We start from the raw sequence: 24731 nt of genomic DNA, 5'->3' as shown, positions 1-24731 counted from the left end.
TTCATTTTTATTAAAATCATTTAAAAGGAACAGGAGCTACCATGATGTAACTTAAATAATATACAAAACGGAAAATAATAAAATAAAAAGGTAGGCCAGCACGAACGCACTTGATATGTTTTATCCCCCTAATTGAAATATCAAAATATTATCATCTCTAAAAATACCATCTGACTTTGATTTGACAAAATACATTTTTAAAAATGATTCTTGTAATAATTGGAAAATGCAATTTTCATAGATGTAATACTGATGATAGCAAGATTATCACATTGATTTATACAGAAGTAAATAATATATATATAACTCTATTATGGAAAACACTACCGATTGTCCTTTATCTATTTGCTACTATATCGACATATAAATTACTTTTTGCTGTCGGCTTAGTGAATATATCCCCCATTTAGATTGTCATCATTGCATCCATAATGTCTAAGTAATTAATAAAAACAGTTACGAGCAGCAAAATAAAGCGAGGGATGCGCAAATGACTTCTCCATTTAATTATACTTCGGCAAAGAGTATATATATGCCCAGACGGAACACGGTAGATGTGAGTGAATTGGACTTGGCAATAACTTGTTGCCATGCCAACGTAATATAGATATCAACAACGTTGATCCGTGGAGCTAAACCGAAAGTATAGAACGAGTGTGCTGTATGTATATTCAACCTATATCGGTTTGTGTGGGGTTTCATTAATACAAATCCTGCCAGCCTTAATCGATACCGAGTAATTTAAAACAACGCAAGTATTTTTGATCGGTTATTGCCGTTAGTTTTATGGCGACCGCACACCTTACGATTTGTCTACGACTCAATTTGGGAATAAAATGTAGTAGAATTTGATGCTAATATTTAGACTTGGTATCTCACTGCGTAGTTTCGAAATCATCTTACGAATACCTATGTTCAAAAATGTGGCTATGCTATTATCCTTCTTATATCTAGTCGTAACGACATCATAGCAGTCGTACGATTGGCTACGATTTGAAACTGGTTTGGCCTTTACTCCAAAATAAAGGCTTGCAATTTTCAAAATGGTTATATTAGTATTCTTTTAATCACTTTAACCTCAAATGAAATGATATGTTCAATTCACTTTTTCAGAAAATGAGCAAAATGCGATTTGTTCAAAAGGTGTGCGGTGGCCTTTGGTGTGACTGCTTCCATGCGTGGAAGTACGGACTGTTTATTATCAACCTGCAGCCGTGCGTACAATTCTTCATGTCGATGCATTCGAATAATACAGACCATGAAAACGTACAACGGGGATGCAGCTTTATTTTCTATAAAAGTAGAGCCAATTTCGAACGGGTCAGCAGTCGGCGGAATATACCGTTATAGATTCTATTTAGAAAAAAAATGGTTCGATCAGGATACTATTATTGTGAACAACTGAGCTGGACAAGAACAGCTTCTTGACAAAAATGCTGCATGGGGTGAGATACCTTATCTCCACTTCTCATACTGATATATTTGATTAATCTACCAGTATATATATTTACTGGTATATGTATTTATTGGAGATTGCGTCACTGCGGTGCTAAATATTCATGCAATGCTCTGCTAATTATTGTCGAGTCCGTTTCCCCCTGGTTTGCTTCAATCAAGCACTATTCTTCAGTTGTACCCGAGCTCCCTTGAAACGGTTATACTCATTATCTCTCCCGAACATTTCCGGAAGTGCTTTATAAGCGGGATCCCTTCTACTTTCTTAGGAAATACATTATTTTTTTTCTTTTCTTCGCGATAGCTCGGATAACAATCAGCTCGGGATTTCTTGAGGTTACAGGCAGGAAAGCATGCAGAACGGCATAAAAGATACCGGATCGTCTGATATTAGTTGGATAACGTGCAGGATTAACATGGCGGTTATTCATCTTCGCGTGGAGATGATATCTTGAGGCAAAATGTCGCTCTCGTCATTGACATGTGATTGCCGGGTCGTATTACAGCAGCAAGATGCGTGGATCACAGCAAACTGAATATTCATCGCCAGTTTAATAAGAAATGTAATTCAGGCATTCGTTCTTGATTGAATAAATCATCAATTCAATTGTTTCAGCGGGCACGTAGCCGCAATCAACGGGTCTGTTGAATCACTGGACACTGAACATGATATTGCCAAAAATTCTTCGACTGATGCGTGTCGTCCTATGACAGGGGTCTAATTTCAACCACAAAAAACCGGCTTTATCTCCTTGACACTTACTAACAGGTCTTCAGTCTATCAAGGAAAGCATGGACCTACTAAATTAACACATGAGAGGTGATTCATGACCTGTACTTTTGCCGCATGCACCTATACGTTGTATTGTAATTTATGTAGCAGTTTGACAAACGTTATGTAGTGAAGATCCGGTTGTGCTTTAATACGAGACTAGGTTTATTACTGCCCATGTGATAAGGAGTTACATCCTTTCAAAGTTAAGAGCAGATCTGACTTGTTGCTTCCGCGGTTAAACGAATGTGGTAGATTCAGCTGAATGCAGCGTGGGGCTCTTAAGCAGAACTTATTCGGCTTCCCAATTGTTCGTTGTTCATTTTTCGACTCTTACAATCGGATTATGGCGATAATCTGCTTTGTGTAGAACTATTGTTACGAAAACTATCATCGTTCACTAGCCGCTCATCAGTACTACTGTCTAAGCATGGTGAAATCGTGTAACCATTCTGATTTGTATTCATTACAGTGTGTACTTTAGTTCTACTTAACAGAAGCAGAAGGGTGTATTTCAAGGTATCCAGTGGATGTGTTCATAGGTCAACGCGGAGGGCGCTACGCGTAGCAGGAGGATTCCTCAACACTCTTGATCTACCGCAATTCAAATTCACCATGGCTCTAATGCGTACGTTTTACCGATGTGGCAGGGGCTTCACCTTCGCCACCGTCTTTGCCGTAGCATTCATCATAACCCTCAATAATATAATATCATACCAACCCGTGGATGACTACACTCGAGAGAATTCCAGAGACTACAGCTTCGGATCAACCAACGACACGAAACCCCAGAGTATACCTTTTCCAGATCTGGCCAAGAAGGCTCAATGGTTTACAATGTACGCTTTAACTGATCAACAAAAAGCAGTGGAAAATTGGAAACTAAGCCCGGATCGGCACAATTACCATTACCTCCACAACCCGGCGCATATATGTGCAGATGAAGCAGGTCCTTCAGATATCCTTTTGGTTATATTTGTCAATTCTTCTCCGGGGAATGCCGGGAAGAGGGCGTATATACGAAACACCTTTGGTAGCTATTACGAGTGGCCAACGCACGAAGGAGGTGCCTCTGTCATGCGCGTTGTGTTTTTACTCGGCGCGGTCAAGGACACGAGACTACAAGCAGACATCAACCTTGAATCTGACATCTACAAAGACATCGTGCAGGAGTCTTTCATCGATGACTACCTGAACCTGACGCGGAAGACTGTCATGGGGATGAAGTGGGTTACCAAATATTGCAGGAACGCCAAGTACACGATGAAAGTGGACGATGATATCATCATCAACGCGCCCCTGGTCTACACCATCCTCCAGACTGCATCTCCCACTAACTTCACTCTAGGGACAGTTCTTCGGAAAGCCACTCCGGTTCGTTCACCAAGAGGACAATACGGGAAGTTCCTCACCCCACTGACGTTGTACCCTCACAAGGTCTACCCTCCATACTTCAACGGCCATGCCTATCTACTTTCCACGGACGTCGTCGAGAACATCTACCGCGTTTCCATGGAAACGGACCTCTTTCCTTGGTCCGACGTCTTCATTGGAATGTGCCTAAATAAACTTGGGATTCGATTGCGCCATTCGAGCCGCTTTCTGAGCCTAAAATTCCCGATGGCCACCAAGACGCAGTTGTCGGAGGAGGGGAATGCCCTGGATGAGATTCGGGAATACGTTAGCGTTTTTCATTTTACTGTACCAATTATGAATCAGTTATGGGAGATTTGGACTCGAGATCTTTGAATACTCGTCATCATTCATCTTGTTCACATTCCAATGTACCGGGCGAATAAGAAACAAAATAAATTGTGATAATTTTCAATTGAATGAATATTAATTAGGTGACGATCAAACTTAAAACAAATTGAAGTTCACCTTATTCATCTATTTGAATCCTCAAATACTTTGATTATGGTTCTAGGACCAAAACAATGTCCTTTTAAAAAACATAGGTATGCAAAATTATATTTTAAATGGTTCACTTCCTTTGCAGATTGCGAGTATATGTGCCTTTTGACATGATAATACAATTGTTTAAACACTACTAGGTGTATTATCGAAGCGACAGTTTAATTATCTGTAGGTTAACTTTGGCCATACTTTTATGAAGTGCCAGCTGCTATCTTATCTGTCAAGAGAAAAATATCCCAATCCTCCAAAAGAAAAATGAAATTTGTCGAAAATAAATTGAATCATGAAATGAGAAAAATTGGAAAATAAAATGAATTTCATTGAATTATTTGCTACATAAGATAAAAGATATACTTCAGCACCCCATAAAAGTATGTACTAAAGTTCATAGGGTTAAATAGGGTTATTTATCAGAATACAACTTTGTGTTTGATTAAAAGTAATTATATCTGTAACTTCTGAAGGTTTCCATGGCGAAGAAGAATAGTGTAGTAGGTTTCACGGTATAGCATGTATCTTTCTTGGGCAAGTGTCGGTCTTGAAAAGGACCACCCAATCTCTAATTTTATCTGTATATATCGATTTGTTTTGGAAGCGGAAGCTTTGAAAAAAATGAAACAGAAACAAGTGATAATATTCATATACCCGCACGTCTTTCATCTCCAAATTTTGATGGTAATTGCTTGTTTTATGTTAAGCATGAAAAATAAACCACCAGCAACTTTACATGTACATAATATCTCGACTAAAATTATTGAGCCATGCACGATCGCAGAAACCTAAACAATGAATTATATAAACATGTTGGGTCGTCACTCGTGTAATACTTCCCCACCATGCATTGAATATTATGAATTCTGTTTCATTTTTAGCAACTAATATTGCAATAATTTCGATCAAAAAATTCCAGGGTCAGATGCAATAAGTAGAGAATTAAGTCCTATACCAGTGGAAAATGATATACCACTAATAATGAAGATATGATAAATTCAATAATACAAACTTTAAGAACTATATAAAGCATCAATTGTTAATATTTCATGTCTTTTTGATCATGTGCCTTATTCAACTTCGTCTATGATGTATCTAATTTATTTTATCAACTTGAGAAGATGATCATTACACAGTACACGCTGTTTAATTCATATACTTTTTATACAACGCTACTTAGTCCATGAACTTTAAACAGGTGTTTAAAATTTCAAACACCCACGCTTAACTTATTGAAGATGAAATATCAAATATGAAACAACTACTCCAAAAAATTCATAGTAAACAGGTTGTTTAAAAACGTTGAAAAATAAACAACATTTTACTATTATACTATTATCATGTCATCATGAAACGTGATATCCATTATTACTGATGTTGTGTTCCCTTTGAAAAATTGTTTAATGTTCGGATGCTGAGTAAAAAAATAATGGTCTATATATATTACTGACTTGTATACAACTAGTCATAAGTGACTCAATTTTAGTCAAAAGTTATTAAATATCCCAACTGTTCACAAGCATGGCATATGCACCAACCTACACCTTCGTTGAAGCTAAACCACAGATCTATTCATGGGCGGTGTCACAGTGGTATAGGGGCTGGGGACGTCGGACTGCCGCATTAAGAGAATGGGGTAATCGCCCCTGTCGTTTTTTTTTTTCTTCAAAGAAGTAAGGGCGAAGGAAATGAATATTTCAAAGGAGGGAGAAGAAGAAATGATAGTAGCCCTCTTCAAAATGAGGTCACGACTGTGTAACGCTAAACACCTATTATTCATGTAAGATAACTGGCGATACGATTAGGTCAACGCCCATCGCTTAAGGTCATTTGCACCACCCCCCCCCTCATAATCACAATAAAAAAAGTTTTAAACTTTTAAGTTTTAAACTTTTGTACAACAATATTTGATACAAACCTTACAGTAGTTCTTTAACTATTTAAACAAAAATGCTTGATTTATTGAGAATCAAATACTGATAAAAATTCGTTGTTAAAGATTTTATTAACTTGTTTAAACAATTCAGACAACTACTGTAAGGCTCATAGTTATAGTAAAAAGCGGTGTTGGAATTTTAAAGCGATTTTACTGTGTAAACATAACACCCTTGCCCCATATTGCTGAGTCGTATAACTACTACACTTTCGCTTATTTTAACAGGCATATATGATATAGGTCATTTCTTACAAGACTATATGATGTTTGGCAACATACTGTCCACTGTGTTGGGTAATGTATGTAGGTTAAAATATCTGGGCGATTATTATCCAATTGAGCAAATTTATCACCCAATTATTAGCTTTTATTTCCCAAATTGGGCAGAATTTAACCGATAGTTGTGTGGGCAGTAAGTTGAACCTGGTTAGTTAAAAGTTATTGATTTTTCTCCCAATTATTTCAAGAGTGTGCATGAATCAGTCTGATCAGGCGACTTGACCAATCTGATAGGATTGATTTTAAAGTGTATTTCAGTCTCAAAATGTGCATTTCAGTCTTTATTAATTTTTTTAAATGATGCTATTTGAAATTGTATTTAACATGATTTTCAATGTCTTAATTGCATGAAAGTTTTAGTTGATACGATAGGCCCTATGTGCACTCTTCAAATGTTGGGCAACATGCTGTACACGCAACAATTAGTTTTTTTTAAAAAATTAGTAGTTTTCAACCAATATTGTGTAGTTATCAGTCAAAGCACGTTATTGGTTCAAAACTACCCAGAATTGCATAAATTTTTAACCAATTGTTGGGTAGACAGTATGCTGCCGAACATTTTTAAGAGTGTTTGCTTCTTAGAAGGTTTCCAGTGATAATTGAAAAGATTATCAGAGGGGTTTTAATTGTATACTGTTAAAAAATAATGTAAACAACGCTTTGTACTGTGTTAATCGCACAGTAGCTGTTTAATCAGTTTAAACAAGTGTTTAAAATCTTAAACAACAAAGTTTAAATTCAAATATATAATTATCAATAATTTAAGCATTGTTGTTTAAGATTTTAAACACTGATTTAAAGCTGTGCAATTCGCATGGTAAACAAAGTTGTTTAAATTATTTTCAAAAGTGAACAGGAACATAGTCACTTAATGTTTTTGAACGGCATCATCATTAAATAAACAATTTGCTATACACAGTCAAGAAAGTAAAAGTATGATTACAATTTTTGGAGAATGGTACATTAGATTGTTTTACAAACAGTTATTGCTGAAAAATCAAACATGCTAGAAGGGGTCAAAATTTTTCTCCCTGAAAATCAGATAAAAAAGGTAATCGACCCCTCAAAAAAAGGTCAATGTTTTCCTCCAAGAAAACCGAAAAGCAAAAGAAGGAAAAGGATGTTAATCCGTTTATACACAGCAAAAACTGTGGTGTTAACCGGTGTACATAGATGACCACGCCAGTTATTTTACACCAGTGTTAAATTGGTGGTGTTAGTTTTACACCTATAGGTGTAATTACAACACCTAGTTGTTACATTTACACTCTTTGGTGTTATTTTAACACCTCAGAGTGTGGTCCTCTATTAACACCAATTGGTGTCAGTTTCTACACCACAATTTTTACAGTGTATAGTCATTAACGCTATTCACCTGTTATAAAATATACAATACCTTTGTACACATACATTATTTCCAATTCCTTCAAGGGGGCAATGTGGGTGTGTGTGTGGGTAAGGTAGGATGTGTGTTCTTACAAATAATTATCTATCGTAGGATACTATATCACTTCCTTATTATTTCCCTAAAGATGCGGTATTTCTCACGCATACCAGGAAAATGGTGGTTAAATAAACGGTTCCAGGAAACGGGAAATTATATCTAGGTCTGAAGCATTCTAATTCATTGTAAAATGATAAAAACATAATCTGTTTATCTCCTTAGCTTTCGATACAGGTAGTCAATAGATTAGCAGAAAGAAAGGTATTTCGATGGTTTCTATACAGCAATTATGAGTAAAACTATGTCTTTCATTATTTTCATCCGGGTTTATTTAAAGGCTAAGAAGTTCACCCCTAACAACGAAGTAATGGATGTGAAAATGCTTGACATCATTTGCATTTTCTTCATTGCGATAATTACCAATTGTTTTCTGAGATTTCGTAAAGTATTAACATGTTATAATTCTTTGAATCTTTCATTTGATTTTGATGGAAGTAACGAAATGTTTGTTTGATTATTATTCTCTATCCATTCAAATTGACTGATTGTATTCGGGTAGATTTGACCTTTGAAGACCATAGACTCTTTGATCAGATTAATTTTTCAAAATAATGTTCGAATGTTACCAGTCTCCCCAGCCTTAATACAACGTTTTGATCTTTATACAGTTGTACAACACGATCATTTACAATAAAAACGCTGTTTTAAAAGTGTTACATAGTCCCGTTTACTACATAACCATTTGACGGTAGTTGTTTAAAAAGTTAAACAAGTGTTTTAATTCTTAACAAGGTTTGGTTTTCAATATTCAATTCTCAATGAATCAAGCATGGTTGTTTATACTGTTAAACAAGTACTATAAAATAAATGGCGTCGTATAAAATTTTAAACAGCGTTTTTCATAATACTAAATAGGTTCATTATTGCGGATTGAAATAATCGCTAGAGGGTATTCATTTGTCTCGCAATCTACTATGGTCAACAAGGAAATTCGTGATCACTCTCGCAAAAAGTGTTCACTGGCTTTCTAGGAAAATTCGTGATCACTCTCGCAAAGAGTGTTCACTAGCTTACAAGTTCACGAGCTTTCGAGTGCCGCTGCAACTCTTTATCAAGTAATTGCATTAAAATTCCACCACAAATGGGTGCATAATTTTACACAGGTGTTTAAATAAAATATATCCTGATTGTTACATGTATGTCAAATATTACTTATTAGTATCCACGTGGTGTATAGTTATGCTTAGAGCTTAGCAACAATTACGTAAGAAATGAACAAAAGTATTTCAGTACGCTTCTAAACATTCCCTATCGGATAAAGAACAAACGGCTAATAAGATTGAGAGGCAATTCGTAATTGGCTGTTTAATTCAAATGTGTGTGGATCAAGGCTAAGTACATGTGCCTACACTCTATTTGGGCGATGATTTCGTGACATTTTTGTTCCAGTGGGGAGAGCGACACTCCCCTTGTCCCCATAGATAGGCTGCTGTTCGAAATTCCAAAATTGATGAGGGGGGACACGTTCCCCCCATTCCCGGAGTCACCGCCAATGCTACACGAAAAAAGAGCTCACCCAATATTGGGTGAACAAGGACATGCATGTTTGTCTGGCAAAATGAAATCAATCATTGTGTAAATTTTACCCAATGTTTCATTAGAATTTACCCATAAAACAAGCATTTTGCATAATATGGGAACATATCTTACCAAACAAACAATGCATGTTACCTTTTTACACAATATTGGGTAAATTTTTACTCAATATCTTTGGAGTGCAAGTTCACTCGTTACTATGGCTGCAGACACTTTAATGTTCTGAAGCTAAGAGATATGCAAAGAAATTGTTTATTGTGTCAGATACTTTAAATTTGCATCAAACGCTTATTTAGAGACTCATAATCGGAAAGAGTTTCAATCGTTTCTAATTAATTTCAGTTTTGAAATTGATTGCAGTATATTAAAACGTGACTGTTGTTGTCATTAATAAGTTGCCAATATTTTTTGTAATTAATGACAACTCCTCAAGCGGGGAATATTGGACAAATTATAAGTTGTACGGTGTTGTATTACAGCTACATTGTGAAAATTATACAACGTTTGTCAGCAACATGGACCTATGAAATGTTGGTAAAAACGGGATTATATTTTCAATTATTGGGGATATTATATTTTTACCAAATGTGCGCCTTTTCGGTGAATGGTCATCTTAAGCATGAAAGATGAACATTGATTTTCTACGTTTAATTGGATATTCGCATAAAGTATTCTATCCCTATAATTTTGATATCATTTTGGCGAAATGCATATACTTAGCATTAAAACCATATGGTGCTTTAATGGAATATATCGCAGGGTAAATTTCATCTCTAGTATTCACGTCTTTTAATATGATACCTTAACACGTGTGAGAAAGAAATATGGGGTGTGTTGAAAAAAATGAATATCAAGTAAAATAGCAGTGTGATCGCATATTTGATTTTCACAAAGAGAAAACAAATTTACAGAAAGAGAAAACAGATTTTGCCCATATTTATTTGTCCCTCGATTATAAAGATTTGTGTCATTTTTAAATGAAACTTTGTTATGAAATAATATTGAACTAAGCTTACATTTCTTAATGGATGATTTATATGATAAATGTATTTTATTTAAACGTGATTGAGATTACGTGCATGATTCGATTTCTTGCCAAATAATACCAGATATATATTCCAAAGACTTCTCTAATGACCTTCTGATTTTACCACGCTGGTTCACAAAGAAAAAGAAAAGGAATCTTGGTATTCACGGCCAACTGGATTTTTTTTAAATGTTCATGAATATACACTTGGTGTTTGAATTCTTATGGAAAATTTTATAATTGGAAGCATATATTGCTTTTTATATTTCTCGGTTAATAGCTTTTTTTTATTTTACAGATGGTTATCTGGAATGATATAAGGGACCAGGAGATACTAACGAGACGATACACGTCGTAAATGGTGAAAAGAGTTGATAAAACTGGAACACAAAAATGTTATTCATGTTATCCAAATCGTATTCTGTACTTTCGTTCGGTAACTGAGGTTTTGTCGTTAAGAACAAATGTTAACATTTATGCAAATTTTCTTGTTTCAATGTGCTGTTTGCATTAAAAGAACCCAAATATTTTGGGATATGATCTAAAGAAACTTTGTTTATTTGTAATAATTCTTTTGTGTCATGCACAGTATGATAACTTTCATTGCTCCCCAAATGTTCGATGTTTTGTTTGGCCATGAAAATGATAGTGATCGTGATGATGATGATGATGATGATGATGATGATGATGATGATGATGATGCTGATGCTGCTGCTGCTGATGATGATGATAATGATAAAGATGACGATAATCTGGGCCCCGTCTTACAAAGAGTTACGTTCGATCCGATCAACCACAACAATAGAAAGCCAGCAACTCCAACATCTAAAATTCATGTTTGTTCAAAATATTTTCTACATATGATGTATATTCATGCATTGATTGTTCTCTTTAAAATCCAGTGTGGTTCTTTTTTTACAAAGGATAATGTGCAAATTTCCTGTGGAAAAATTATGACATTGATGGATTTCCATATAGTTAAGGTTGATCGGATCAATCATAACTCGTAAGACGGGGCCCAAATGATGTTTGCAATGACTCAGTGACGGAGTGTTTATGCTTCAGTATCATTATTAAAGAATTTCAGTCTGCTTGTAACGAAAAAAACATTATTAAACTCACGACATGTCGCGCATTATAACCAGCCGAAAATAAGGGCTGTGAAAAAAAGGGTTGATTAAATAATTAACATTTATTCTTCTTAAATGGACCGCTAATTTTTAATAACGGACGAAACATTATCAGTCTCTTTGAGCGTTTGGAGAAACATAATATCGAGATGTGTAATCTATAACTGAGTAGTTTGATTTTCCGGCAACGGGATCTTTCGGGTCATTAAAGGACAGGTCCACCCCTACTAAAAGTTGTTTTGAATAAAAGAGAAAAATCCGACAAGAATAACACCGAACATTTCATCAAAACCGATAAGAAAGTTATGATATTTTTAAATTTCACTTAATTTCACACAACAGTTATACGCACATCCCGGTCAGTATGCAAATGAGGGAACTGGTGATATCACCCACTATTTCTTTTGTATTTTGTCATATGAGATATAATTTTTCTCCCCACCCTCCTGTGAAACAAAATTTTATTTCTCCCTGAACATATGGAATTACCATTGTTTAACATCTTACCATTACCAAAATTTCATTTCTCCCTGAACATATGGAAATTCCATTGTTTAACATCTTCAGGCAAGTTTGTCCTTTGTCTGTAAAAGTTGAAATATTGTATAATTGAAATAATAAAAAAAAGAATAGTTAGTGAGGGATATCATCGATTCTCAAAAATTTTACATCTGATTTTGCTGAAATTTTCAGCATTGTGCTTGTCTGATGTTGTTCTATTGATTCAAATCAACATTTTTATGAGTTGGACTTGACCTTTAATACATCTCACTTAATCAGTTAATATGTCTCATCTCTTTTACCGCATCAAAATGAATAAGTAACGTAAGGCCGAACAGGATATTAAAGATTATTCAGATAAAAGAAAGTTATCAAGATCATAAATTAACTTCCATATTATATTAGGTAGATTGTCACTTGGAGACAGAAAACAATACCCAACAGATTATCTTTCGATGATGACTGAGTATGATTTTTTTTTAAATTACAAGGGTATTAAAATGTAAAGATAATGACCCTGATGTTACAATTATGTTTTGTTTTCTAAATAACAAAAAAAATCAGCTTTGATGGGCTTTCTTACAGTTTGTATCATTTCCCCTTAAATTTGCCATTTTCTTCTGGGTATAGGAACGAACACCGGTATATAACATCTTCAGAATCAGTACTACTAAAGGGCCGTAAGTATCTTTACTTCCTTTTCTCAATATCAACTCATATTAATTAGTGTTGGTTATTTATTTTTTCATTTTTGTTCGAAATGAAATAAAGACCTTGAAACTGAAATCAACACCGATGATAAATGACTTCGACGACAACGGTCATGATGATGATGACGACGATGTTGGTGGTGGTAGTGATGATGATGATGATGATGTCGACGACGATGATGATGATGATGTTGATGATAATGATGATGATGATGACGATCTTACAAAGAGTTGCAATTGATCCGATCAACTACAACTATGGACTGCCAGCAATGTCAACATATAAAATGAATGTTTGCTTAAAATATGATGTAAATTCATACATTCCTCATTCTCTTGAAGATTAGCGTGATTCTCTTTGTTTACCAGGAGATTTTGCAAATTTCCTGTAGAAAACAATTATTGTGTGAATGGATTTCCTTATAGTTGAGACTGATTGGATCAATCATAACTCTTTGTAAGACGAGACCCTGGTGAATCAAACTAACAAGAATCATCATTATCAAATAGCAAGGTTCTAACTTATTTTCAAAATTGTGTCATTATAATATGATCACATAAAACAAAACTAATCCCCCATTGTTTTTATTTCTGATATATTTCGGGAAATGTTTCACGTAGCATATTGTCAGTGATTTTCACCTACAAATTTGCTCTGAGCCAATCAGATGCAAGGATTTCAGTGGCTTATAACAAGAAGTCAGAGCACCCTCCTCACTAACTCCATGCTGGTACCTCCATTGCTGCAGGGAGTTGCTTCTGGAAGTGTTTCTTGAAGCACCTTGACAGTGATTTTCGAATACAAATTTGCTCTCAGCCAATCGGATGCAAGGATTTCAGTAGCTTGTAACAAACAGTCGGTGATTCACAGGACGCCAATTTGATCATCATCACTATGGATTGCACTTAAATGGATAATCCGGGCTGAAAATATACATTTATATTCAAATAAACAGAGTAAAATTCACTGAGCAAAACGCTGAAAATTTCATCAAACTCGAATAACAAATAAGTTAAAAAAGTTTAGCAATATTTTGTGAAAATAGTTAAATGCACGTCATCATAAATATTTATTAGGTGGGTTGATGATGTCACATCCCCACTTTTCTTTGTATTATGTTATTAGATGATATCCTGAATGCTTCATGTTTTCATACATGTGTGAGCAATGTGTCTTATTTATAATGAAATAAGTTGCAGCAATGAATAATAATGCATTAAACCAGTTTTCAAACGACTTTTTACAGTTCTTGGTAGAAAAAAATTGAATAAACCTAATTTCGCATGATAAAATACAAAAGAACAAACTGAGATATGATATCATCAACTTGCTCATTGAATATTCACGAAGAAATGCCTAGAACTGTTTCACCGGAATAATGCAATTCTCTAAAATACCAGAACTTTGTTATTCCTTGTCCGAGTGTTTTGTTTTGTCTGATTTTTAAAATCTGTTTAACATATCATTTTCAACCCGGAGCATCCCTTTAATGTAATTGAGATGAGCCAGTATAATCTCTCAACCGGAAGGTATTAAAATGAATCGTAAAACACCATAAGACGAGTAAGAAACTAGAAAAAATTATATGAAACGGACACGGGTGAAATATATAGCATCATTACGAGATGTTACGTTTTACTGAACGTTGTGGGGGGAATGAAAAGTTTTGGCTTCAGTCACACCAACAATACCAAATCGAATCCGACCGATGGTTTGTCATTGGTAATAACGTAATAGCTTTGATCGGTCTGGAGTCGGTTTCGCTGGTGTGACTGCAACCGAAACCGACTCCAGACCGACCGATGGTTTGTCATCGGTAATAACGTAATAGCTTTGATCGGTCTGGCGTCCGTTTCGTTTGATGTGACTGTGGCTTTGTTTTAAATAACTTGCGGCTACACAATCTATGGCCCGTATTCTGAACTCAGTTTTAACTGTGCTAAAATTATTGGAAGCCAAACGTGTCGAACTTTGTTCACCGGGGTGTTTTATAAAGCTGTTCCTAAGTTAAGAGCGACTTTAGTAACGACTGGCGGTCGTTTCTTACGCCCTAAACCATTGCCAATGAACATTTTGGTGCATAACATTTACCACAAGAAAGGATCACCGGTCGTTCTTAAAGTCGCTCTTAACTTAGGAAACATCTACCCGCTAGGCCTATGTGTCTTATGTTTAACTGATCTCTTTCCTAGTTCTTTAATGGTGAAGAAAATTATCTTATTATTCTATTCTTCCAAGACAGCAAAAGAATGATTTGAGAGTAAAATGAGCTGATACTACATGAACCTCTTACTGTTAGATATTTATGTAACAATTGGCTATCCATAGTTAAACCACAACTTCAGACCAGAGTTTAAAATAAACCCGGCTACAGAATACAGGCCTATGTCTCGACTCTGAATGTCCATGTGTGTGTGAGTGTGGGAGATGGCGGAATGAACTACTCAGATGCAAGAACATATTTTAAGATGGCATTCCAATCATTATTTTTTTAAGATGAGTGCTCTCAAAACTTTTTATTGCAAACAAAGTATGAACTGAAAAGGTATATAGTAAAGTGCTCTTTTGTTAGGTTATTTATTGCACGTAGAATGAAGTCTCAGGTCTCATTACAATAAAAATGTAGGTCATCTTTTTTTTCTTAGTATGTTCTGAACAGATATTTTCATTTTTGCAATCTATCATTTGTAATTTAATTCTCTGTTTGCTACCCGCAAACGCGGCATTCCCATATTTAGTTTCATGAAATTCAGTTTTATTTTGTTGTTTTATGAGATAATACCATAAAAAGGATCGTTGATAATCACCTCCCCCCCCACATACACACACACATATTCTCTATCTCTCTCCCTTCTTTCTTACCCGCTAAGCCATCGCCAATGAACATTTTGGTGTATAACATTTACCACCAAAAAGGATCACCAGTCGTTCTTGAAGTTGTTCTTAACTTACGAACAGTTTTATAAAACACCTACCCAGTATGCATGATATGTGTCTTAATATGTTTGATTGAGCTCTTTCCTACTTCTGTAATGGTGAAGACAATTTTCGTATTTATTCTTCATATACAGTTAAGAATGGTTTGAGAGTCAAATAAACTGATATACTGCATGAACCTCTATACCGTTAGATATTTATGTAACAATTGGCTATCCATAGTTAAACCACAACTTCAGACCAAAGATTAAATAAAACCCGGCTACAGAATACAGGCCTATGTGTCGACTCTGAATGTCAGTGTGTGTAGGGATGGAATGAACTACTCAGATGCCAGAACATATTCTAAGATAACATTCCAATGATTTTTTTTTAAGATGAGTGCTCTCAAAACTGTTTATTGCAAACGAAGTATGAACTGAAAGGGTATATAGTAAAGTGCTCTTTTGTTAGGATATTTATTGCACATCGAATGAAGTTTCATTACAATAAAATTGCAGTTAATCATTCTGAAGAGTAGATTCTGAACAGATTAATTTTTGCAATCTATAATTTGTAATTTAATTTTATGCTTCGTACCCGCAAACGCAACATTCCCATGATTAGATTCATTAAATTAAGTATTATTTTGTTACTTTATGAAATAATATCATAAAAAGATCGTTGATTATCACCTCCTCCCCCCCACACACACTCTGAATGTCAGTGTGTGTAGGGATGGAATGAACTACTCAGATGCCAGAACATATTCTAAGATAACATTCCAATGATTTTTTTTTAAGATGAGTGCTCTCAAAACTGTTTATTGCAAACGAAGTATGAACTGAAAAGGTATATAGTAAAGTGCTCTTTTGTTAGGATATTTATTGCACATCGAATGAAGTTTCATTACAATAAAATTGCAGTTAATCATTTTGAAGAGTAGATTCTGAACAGATTAATTTTTGCAATCTATAATTTGTAATTTAATTTTATGCTTCGTACCCGCAAACGCAACATTCCCATGATTAGATTCATTAAATTAAGTATTATTTTGTTACTTTATGAAATAATATCATAAAAAGATCGTTGATTATCACCTCCCCCCCACACACTCCCCCTCTTTTTCTTGCCCCCCCCCCCCCCTCTCTCTCTCTCTCTCTGTGTGAATTATCCACAATAATTTTCATAATGCAAAGTGATGTTTATGGCCTCCGTACACCCTCACGACATTAACATTAACACGTAGGTGTAGAAATTATTCAGAACCATTAAAGTGAGGTGGTCGGGGAGTCTCGGCTTTCTTGCCGAGAACCAACTTGATCCGGTGGTAATTAAGCCTTCTATATATATTTGGGGAAAATATGAAAATATGTATGAATATCTATAACAAAAAAATAACTGTTAGCACATTTTACTATCATATCCTCCACAAAGGATTTCTTTCTCTTATAACCCCCATTCATGAATCCACCAGTGCAGCTGTAATATTACATTCGAAAACTAGTTTACCCAATATTGGGTAAAATGGGAACATGTATGCTTGTTGGGTAAAATGGTACCAAATACTTTGTAGATTTCACGTAATGTTGCGTTGAAGTTTATCCTTTAAAGGTATTATTTAACTTTGTGAGCAGCCGATTTAAAAAATTCTCAAACCAAGATGAAACATGTGTACAAGTGCATGTATTAGAACTAATAAACCCTGAAAACTACCATTATTGAGAATGAAAAGCTAAAACTAAGGGGCAAACCCCGATTTTGTAAATAGGCGTCTTATAGACACCTAAATAGTACACATAAGTGTATGGGATGAAATTAAGATGGTGTTTCCGGTCACTTTATATTTCAATTTTTGAAAATCTAAATAATCATTTTCGAACGCAACTTTTTCTGGGCTTCATTTTTGGAACAAATCACAGACACAGGTGACAAGTGTGACCTTCTAGCTCAGATTTTTTAAAAGTCAAACCAATGTTAACCAATGACTTTAAACTCGCATTTTGCCCGGCATTTTGCCCAATATGGGAGGATTGCAGAGCAAACATGCTTGTTCTCTTTTTACCCAAAGTTTTACTCAATGTTTTAGAGTGTATATTTCTAGAGTTCGGTTGTAAGCCAGTTTCAATTCATAAACATGTTTCAAATATTACATTGGTGATTCTGGCAAGAAAATGAATGTGCACTTATTGATGGATAGTTGGAACAATAATGTTTGTATTTTTAAGATCAACATTGGGCCTAACGTTGAAATTACAAACTTAAAGAGTTGGATTGTCACCGTATGCCAAATAGAATACGAAGAAGGAATAAGCTCTAAACAATAATGCTCGCTCTATTTTTATGATCAATACAAGGTTAAAATGAAAATAAACACTCGCCGTATGCTAATGAAAATAAAATACCAAGAAGAATAACCAATCTACAACAATAAACTAATGTTTGTTCTGGCAATATTCCGATATAAAAATCAATCAGAAATATGAATCGCTGTAGAGGAAGCGGTTAGATTTTTTATGCAGAGTGGTTGAAGTTATATGAGACGTTTTATGTCCACTTTTTGCAAAGGCTAAATGTAAATGTCATGTCATTCTTTAATAAATTGCATAATTTGGTAACATGACATCATCAGTTTATGTATAAACCTATTTCACCGAAATAATGTAACGCCTTAAAATATTATAACTTTGTTATTCCTTGTCCGACTTTGATGAAATTGTCAAAGTTTATAATCATGCTCATCTGATTTTTCTTTAACTTGGAGTACCCCTTTAACATCAAGTAATTAATTGGTGGTACATATCGGACCTTGTGGCGTTCACCTGCCAGTCTGAATGGGGAAGTTCCGAATTCAATTCAATTTAGTTTTTCATCCATTCAAATTCAACTTGAACAGGTTGAAAGCATATGTACAATGCAAACAATTAGGAGTGCATGCATAAAATAATACAAAAAAGCATCATATCATAAAAATGCCATGATAAAGTTACAGTTGAATTTTAACGTTGAATGAAGGAGAACTTGAGAAACTATATTCTATAAAAGAATTTTAATATATATCACACAGGCATGTTAATATAAACCATGAGAGTAAGACATTATAAGACACATCAAAACATATTATAATACAAGAAAAGTGGAGGTAAAAATAATTAATATTTTTGACCAGAGGGACATTTGAAGGGATCTTTTAAATTATGATTCAATCTGTGTATGAGCGTATGATATGTGGTATGGAATTCCAAGCATTGGGAAAACTAGGGGAAAAGCATTTTTTTGGTGAAGGGGGAAGAAACTTTCAATAAATGAAAATCGTTGTTTTGTTCGATTTTTTTTCTCGAGTGGATTGATGTAGCTGAGGTCCACTCTAAAAAAGAATTGATCAAAGCAGCCAATAAATATATAAATATTGTGTCCGACCAACAAAAAAATGGTCCAAATCAACCATTTTCAAAATGATCAAAATCAACCAATCTATTGGTTGGAATCTATCAGAATTTTGGTTGATATTCATTTTTATTATACTCTAAAAACACTGAGTAAGATTCTACCCAATATAGGGTATTGGGTAGACAGGGAACATGCATGTTTGCTGGGTATCCCCCGGATATCCCCCCCCCCGCCCCTCATATTGGGCCGAATTCATGTTTTAAGTTTAAGTTTCAACGCAACATTGCGTAAATTTTACAAAATATCTTTTTTACCCAACAAACATGCATGTTCCACTTTTACCCAATATTGTGTAAACCTTTTTTTTAGAGTGCAGTCTGCCAAATAATCACCCCCCCCAAAGAAAATGTCAAAAAACAGCTTTGAGATCTTTGAGCAGCCACTCCTTCACAAAGAGCAATATTTGTGTCAGCCACCCCCCTACCCCACCCTCACCATGTAAATAACCATCGAAACATATGGATATTGCCTTTGTTATTCATATCGACACGTTAACAATTCCATTAAAATGTTATGATTTGTAAAGAATATGGAAACTCGTGCAGGGCAATTAATTACCCTCTCCAATATCAACATTGTGATGTTGGTATTTTGCCAGGTGTGACCCTTTCACGTGATTGCTCTCGATATTTTCTCAGTTGTCATTTTGGTGGGTAGTTTGAGCACTTACAATCACGAATAAAACATTGTGAAAATTACTGACCCCGAAATCAAAACAATCACATGATATCATATTCCATATCATATTTCATACTTATCATTGTTATGACAGTGTTCAATGCAATAACATCTTCAATTTCCGGGCCTACTTACATGTACCTGCACAGCAAAAACTGCGGTGTTAACCGGTGTACATAGAGGACCACACCAATTATTTTACACCGGTGTTAAATTGGTGGTGCTGGTTTTACACCTATAGATGTTATTACGATACCTTTGGTTGTTACATTTACACTCTTTGGTATTATGTTCAATCTTTAGGGTGTAGTTTTAACACCTCAGAATTGGTGTCAGTTTTAACACCACAGTTTTTACAGTGTGGGAGTGTGGAGGAAAAAAAATCAGTTTATTAAGTACATTTTTACACAATAAATGATAAAGGACAACAAACACCACCAATTTAACATCGGTGTAAAAGAACTGGTGTGTACACCGGTTAATACCACAGATTTTGCTGTGTTCATTTTAAATGCAAACGCTATAATATTGCTATGCATTTTCATTCTTAATATAAATGAGCAAATGAGCAATTATGCCTTTTGCTCAATATGATACTTAATTTGTATATCAATCAAGGTTTGTATACACAACCTTATACATACAGCGTTCTATACGTGGTTAAAAGAGAAAGATTTGAATCTGAAACTAACATTATATACATACACATAACGAAGGAGTATAATTAAATTTCTCCGAGGTGAGAGGCGCATACTTTTCCCGCAACGAATCTGTTTCTATTCTTAGTTTGATGTCATTCGTTTTGGTAATTAAAGGGCTATACTTCATCCCGGGACTTCATCACTTGATCGTCATATGTTTTAAATTCACGATTGGAAGTATAATTCGCCGCGACATCCAGTCTCCGATGGCACTGTTTCTTTTATTCAATTAATTCATTAGCTGATTCTTAATGTTAGATTCATGATCATTATTTGAATTCCGTTTTGCAAAGAAATAGTCCCCCATCTTATCCCTCCCCAAGTAATGCGATATCATATCACCACGGATATTCTGAATAATGAATGCACATCGGGTGCATGTGTCATCGCTGGATTGTTGCGCAAACTCGACCTTGCGGCGGAAGTAAGCTCTACACATGTAATTGGTACAGCCGGATTGGCGCGAGGGGGAAAAGAACAAAATAGCCAGGCATTGCTGCAGTACTGAAACAGAATCCCTTGCTTACGAGTATTTACATGGAATTATTTTGAAATGTATCGACGTAATTAGATCCTTGAGGAGTGTTTTCGTGCAAGAGCTGTATGTACTATGAGGAATCTGATACCGAGGAAATTGTTCTTTCAGGGAACATTCTGTTTGTTGATTTTTTGCTTTGTAAGAGATCGTCTGCAACAGAGCGGTGTGACTTTGAGAGCTCGAGAAATCAACGCCACCTTGATAGACCCAGGTCCAGAATGCTTTAAACACGCCTCAGACACCAACCATCGAGCCAACGTCGCCCGAATACAACATGGCGTGCAGAACTGGGTGCGAAGGGTCGACCCGCATAACTACACCTACATCATCAACCCTACGGATTGGTGCGACCAGAGGAAAGATGAAGGTGAGGATCTGTTGCTTGTGATATTTGTGAATTCCGCTCCGGATCATTTCCTCAAGAGGAACTTAATTAGGAATACCTTCGGGAGAGCGGATTCGTGGCCTTTCTTCCGCGATGGTCGTCGTAACCAGACGATGCGTCTTGTTTTCTCAGTCGGAGCGGTCGGTGACGCTCTGATGCAAGCCCGTCTCAAGGACGAGTCCGTCATCTTCGGAGACATCGTCCAGGAAAACTTCACCGATGATTACCTGAACATGACGCTCAAGACAGTGATGGGTTTCAGATGGTCCACCACCTTCTGCAGTCGGGCCAGGTACGTGATGAAGACGGATGACGACGTCCTCGTCAACACCCATAGGGTTGCGGACATCCTCCAGAAGGCATCAAGGACTTCCTTCAGCGTTGGCGACGTCCACTCGCACGCGATCGTACGTGACCCCAAGAGCGAATGGGGAAAGTTCTACACACCCACCCATCTATGGTCGAAGAAAAAGTTTCCACCGTTTTTCACAGGCCCTGCTTACATCTTCTCGATGGACATGGCGCAGAAGATCTTCCAAGCCTGTCAGGAAACGCCACTCTTTCCTTGGTCCGATGTGTACGTTGGGATGTGTTCTTTAAAAGCAGGTCTAACTCTGTCGAACCAAAAGGGATTCATCGTTTCAACGGGTCTGACAAAGAATCCTAACCAACCATTACCAATGAACCGGAAAGACATAGAAAAGTACAATAAACTGTACACTGTCTTTCATCTTTCGACGATGCATATTAAGCAGTTATGGGAACTATGGACAAAAAGAACATTAACACCTTGAAAATGCAATAATGATCTAGTTGCTCCAGTGTCGTGATTTGTTAAAATGTGTGACTATTTATTTATTTCGTTTTCAATAATAATCAATAACTATATTATTATTTGAATTATTTCGTTTGCGAAATTGAATTGCTCATTGTTTCAATAATTGAAATATTTCGTTTCAGAGTTCATCATATCGGTAAGGAACTTATGTGTTTTTTATGCTATTTGATTTGTATTACATTGATCATATTGATCCTGTGATTGAAATTCGAGGAGGAGGAGCAGAAGAAGTTGGACTTTTGGTCAAGTGCTAATTCGTCTATTGCCAACTCGTCCACTCCCCACATGGTTTAACTTCATTTAGTCTAATGCCATTCTGTCTGTTCTTCTTCTAATAATAATAATAATAGGTCCATTTATATAGCGCAGCTACTATGTGCATATACTCTACTGCGCTTTGATAATTGGTATCATATTATTACCCCGGCTGTAGCTGAGCCGCCATATTAATAGGCGCTAAAGCTTTCAAGGAATAATCCTACCGGGTACCCATTCACCTCATCTGGGTCGAGTGCAGCACAATGTGGATAAATTACGCCATGGCTGGGATTCGAACCCACGACCCTCTGTTTCAAAGTCCGAAGACTAATCCACTGGGCCACAACGCTTCTAACAATCATTTGGTCCAATCATCACTTCGTCTTATCACCAGTTCGTCTATGAGCAAAGCCAGTTGGTCTAATATTAATCAATATTTTATTTTCATTCATTTCGCCCAATTAACACTTAAACCAATTAGACCAAATGGTATATGGTCTAAATGGCTATTGAGCCAACTGATTATTAGACGAAATGGTGTGTGGACGAAATAGTATTTAGACCATGTGTATATTGGACGAACTGATGGTAGACCAAATGATAGTAGACGAGTTGGCAATCGGACGAATTGGCAGTGGACCAATTGAAAATAAGCCGGAATTTAAGGACCTACCTTTTTGCAAATTTTCACAAATATCCATTTACCATTTGCACTTGATCACTCTTTTCCACCCTTAAAAATGCAACAAAAAAAGTTGATAGCCGAGAGAGCGAAGCGACTCACAGATATTTTCTTTCTTTACGTAATCTTGCCCCTCCCTCTGTGGCCTTGAATATATTGACAACTGAATATTTACATGTATAACATGATGGTATAATATAACATTGATATTAAAGCCTTCGACTTTAACATGTTTAATTCATTGCCCATTTAGCTTAACACTTTTATAGATCATAATGGTGATCGATGTGTAAGCTAAAAGTATCATAAGCAGTTTCATATAATCTGTTTTCAACAACGATGGAAGAAAATTTTAGAATATGAAAACCTACTTGTGAGTGATAATTAAAATTGCGTTTTTGCAGTACACTGAATAATAATGTATTTTAGTTTGTTTGTATTGAAATGGAATTAATATATCTTTTATGTGCCATGTATAAAGGATGCAATCGGAATCATTGATCATTTTGTTCTATATTTTTTTTAATCTTTTTATATGATATAATATTTAGAACAATGCTACAATTTGATGTATATTACAAGTGGCGTAATGAGCCATTTTTTTTTTTTGGGGGGGGGGCAGATAGGGTGTATCGGGCAAAATTTAGAGAAACAGTTGCGAGATGTGAGTTGTTGGGGGGGTTGGGGGAGGGAGGGGCAAGCTCCCCCAGCTCCCCTATCTGTACGCCTCTCGATACACTGTAAAAACTGTGGTGTTATTACTGACACCAATTAGTGTTAATATGACCACACCCTGAGGTGTTAAAATAACACCCTAGAGATTGAACAAAACACCAAAGAGTGTAAATGTAACAACCATAGGTTTTGTAATAACACGTATAGGTGTAAAACTGAAACCACCAATTTAACACCGGTGGAAAATAACTGGTGTGGTCCTCTATGTACACTGGTTAACACCACAGTTTTTGCTGTGTATAATAAGTACATTAACTTGATTGCATCTCGAAAGGAGTAAGATAATGGCGAAATCAGTCGGAATTAGGGCTGAGACGGGTTGATATAGCTGCCCTATCTAAGGGTCGATACGATGTAATGATAATGATAAATTATGTCCATTTATACAGTGCGTATAAAAAAAAACGGGACAGTTTTGAAAAGTCTATTAAAAAATTGTTTCAAAATATTATGTCTATATTTTGATGTTAATAGATGCTCTGAGATCTTATCTTTGAAATGCCATATTAAAAAATATTTTTTGTTCATGCTTGAGCGAACACGGGAAGTTTTTGTCGGGGGTTCAAAAAGAGGCTTGCGCCAAAATGGCAGAAATTAGAAATTTGACAATAAGGCTTTTGGCTAATCAGCACACTTTCTCTTAATCTTTTCATTGTCTTTGCCATAATTTTCGAATCATGCTGTCAATTTTCATTACAATTTTATTTATTTACCTGAATTATTTTGCTTTTCATATTAAACTTCTTTTACCTTTGAATTTTCCTTCATACATGTAAGTAAGAAAATAAGAC

General features: G+C 35.6%; 2 protein-coding genes across 2 annotated transcripts; both read left to right on the top strand.

Annotated features, from left to right (window-relative positions):
• The first annotated feature begins 1262 nt into the window (after window positions 1-1262).
• On the top strand, window positions 1263-6780 carry LOC121427409 (beta-1,3-galactosyltransferase 1-like). The gene is made up of 2 exons (XM_041623786.1): window positions 1263-1445; window positions 1760-6780. The coding sequence occupies exon 2, from the start codon at window positions 2843-2845 to the stop codon at window positions 3974-3976; it is 1134 nt and encodes a 377-aa protein (XP_041479720.1). The 5' UTR covers window positions 1263-1445; window positions 1760-2842; the 3' UTR covers window positions 3977-6780.
• An 11979-nt stretch (window positions 6781-18759) lies between these two features.
• On the top strand, window positions 18760-22592 carry LOC121427948 (beta-1,3-galactosyltransferase 1-like). Its single transcript, XM_041624525.1, has 2 exons — window positions 18760-18765; window positions 21076-22592. Exons 1-2 carry the CDS (start codon window positions 18760-18762, stop codon window positions 22219-22221), a joined length of 1152 nt encoding a protein of 383 aa, XP_041480459.1. The 3' UTR covers window positions 22222-22592.
• Window positions 22593-24731: the final 2139 nt, after the last annotated feature.

This window comes from Lytechinus variegatus, chromosome 14 (assembly GCF_018143015.1).
Source record: "Lytechinus variegatus isolate NC3 chromosome 14, Lvar_3.0, whole genome shotgun sequence".
Lineage (NCBI taxonomy): Eukaryota > Metazoa > Echinodermata > Echinoidea > Temnopleuroida > Toxopneustidae > Lytechinus > Lytechinus variegatus.
The sequence above is the reverse complement of the archived record's forward strand: the minus strand, read 5'-3'. Positions and strand labels throughout refer to the sequence as shown.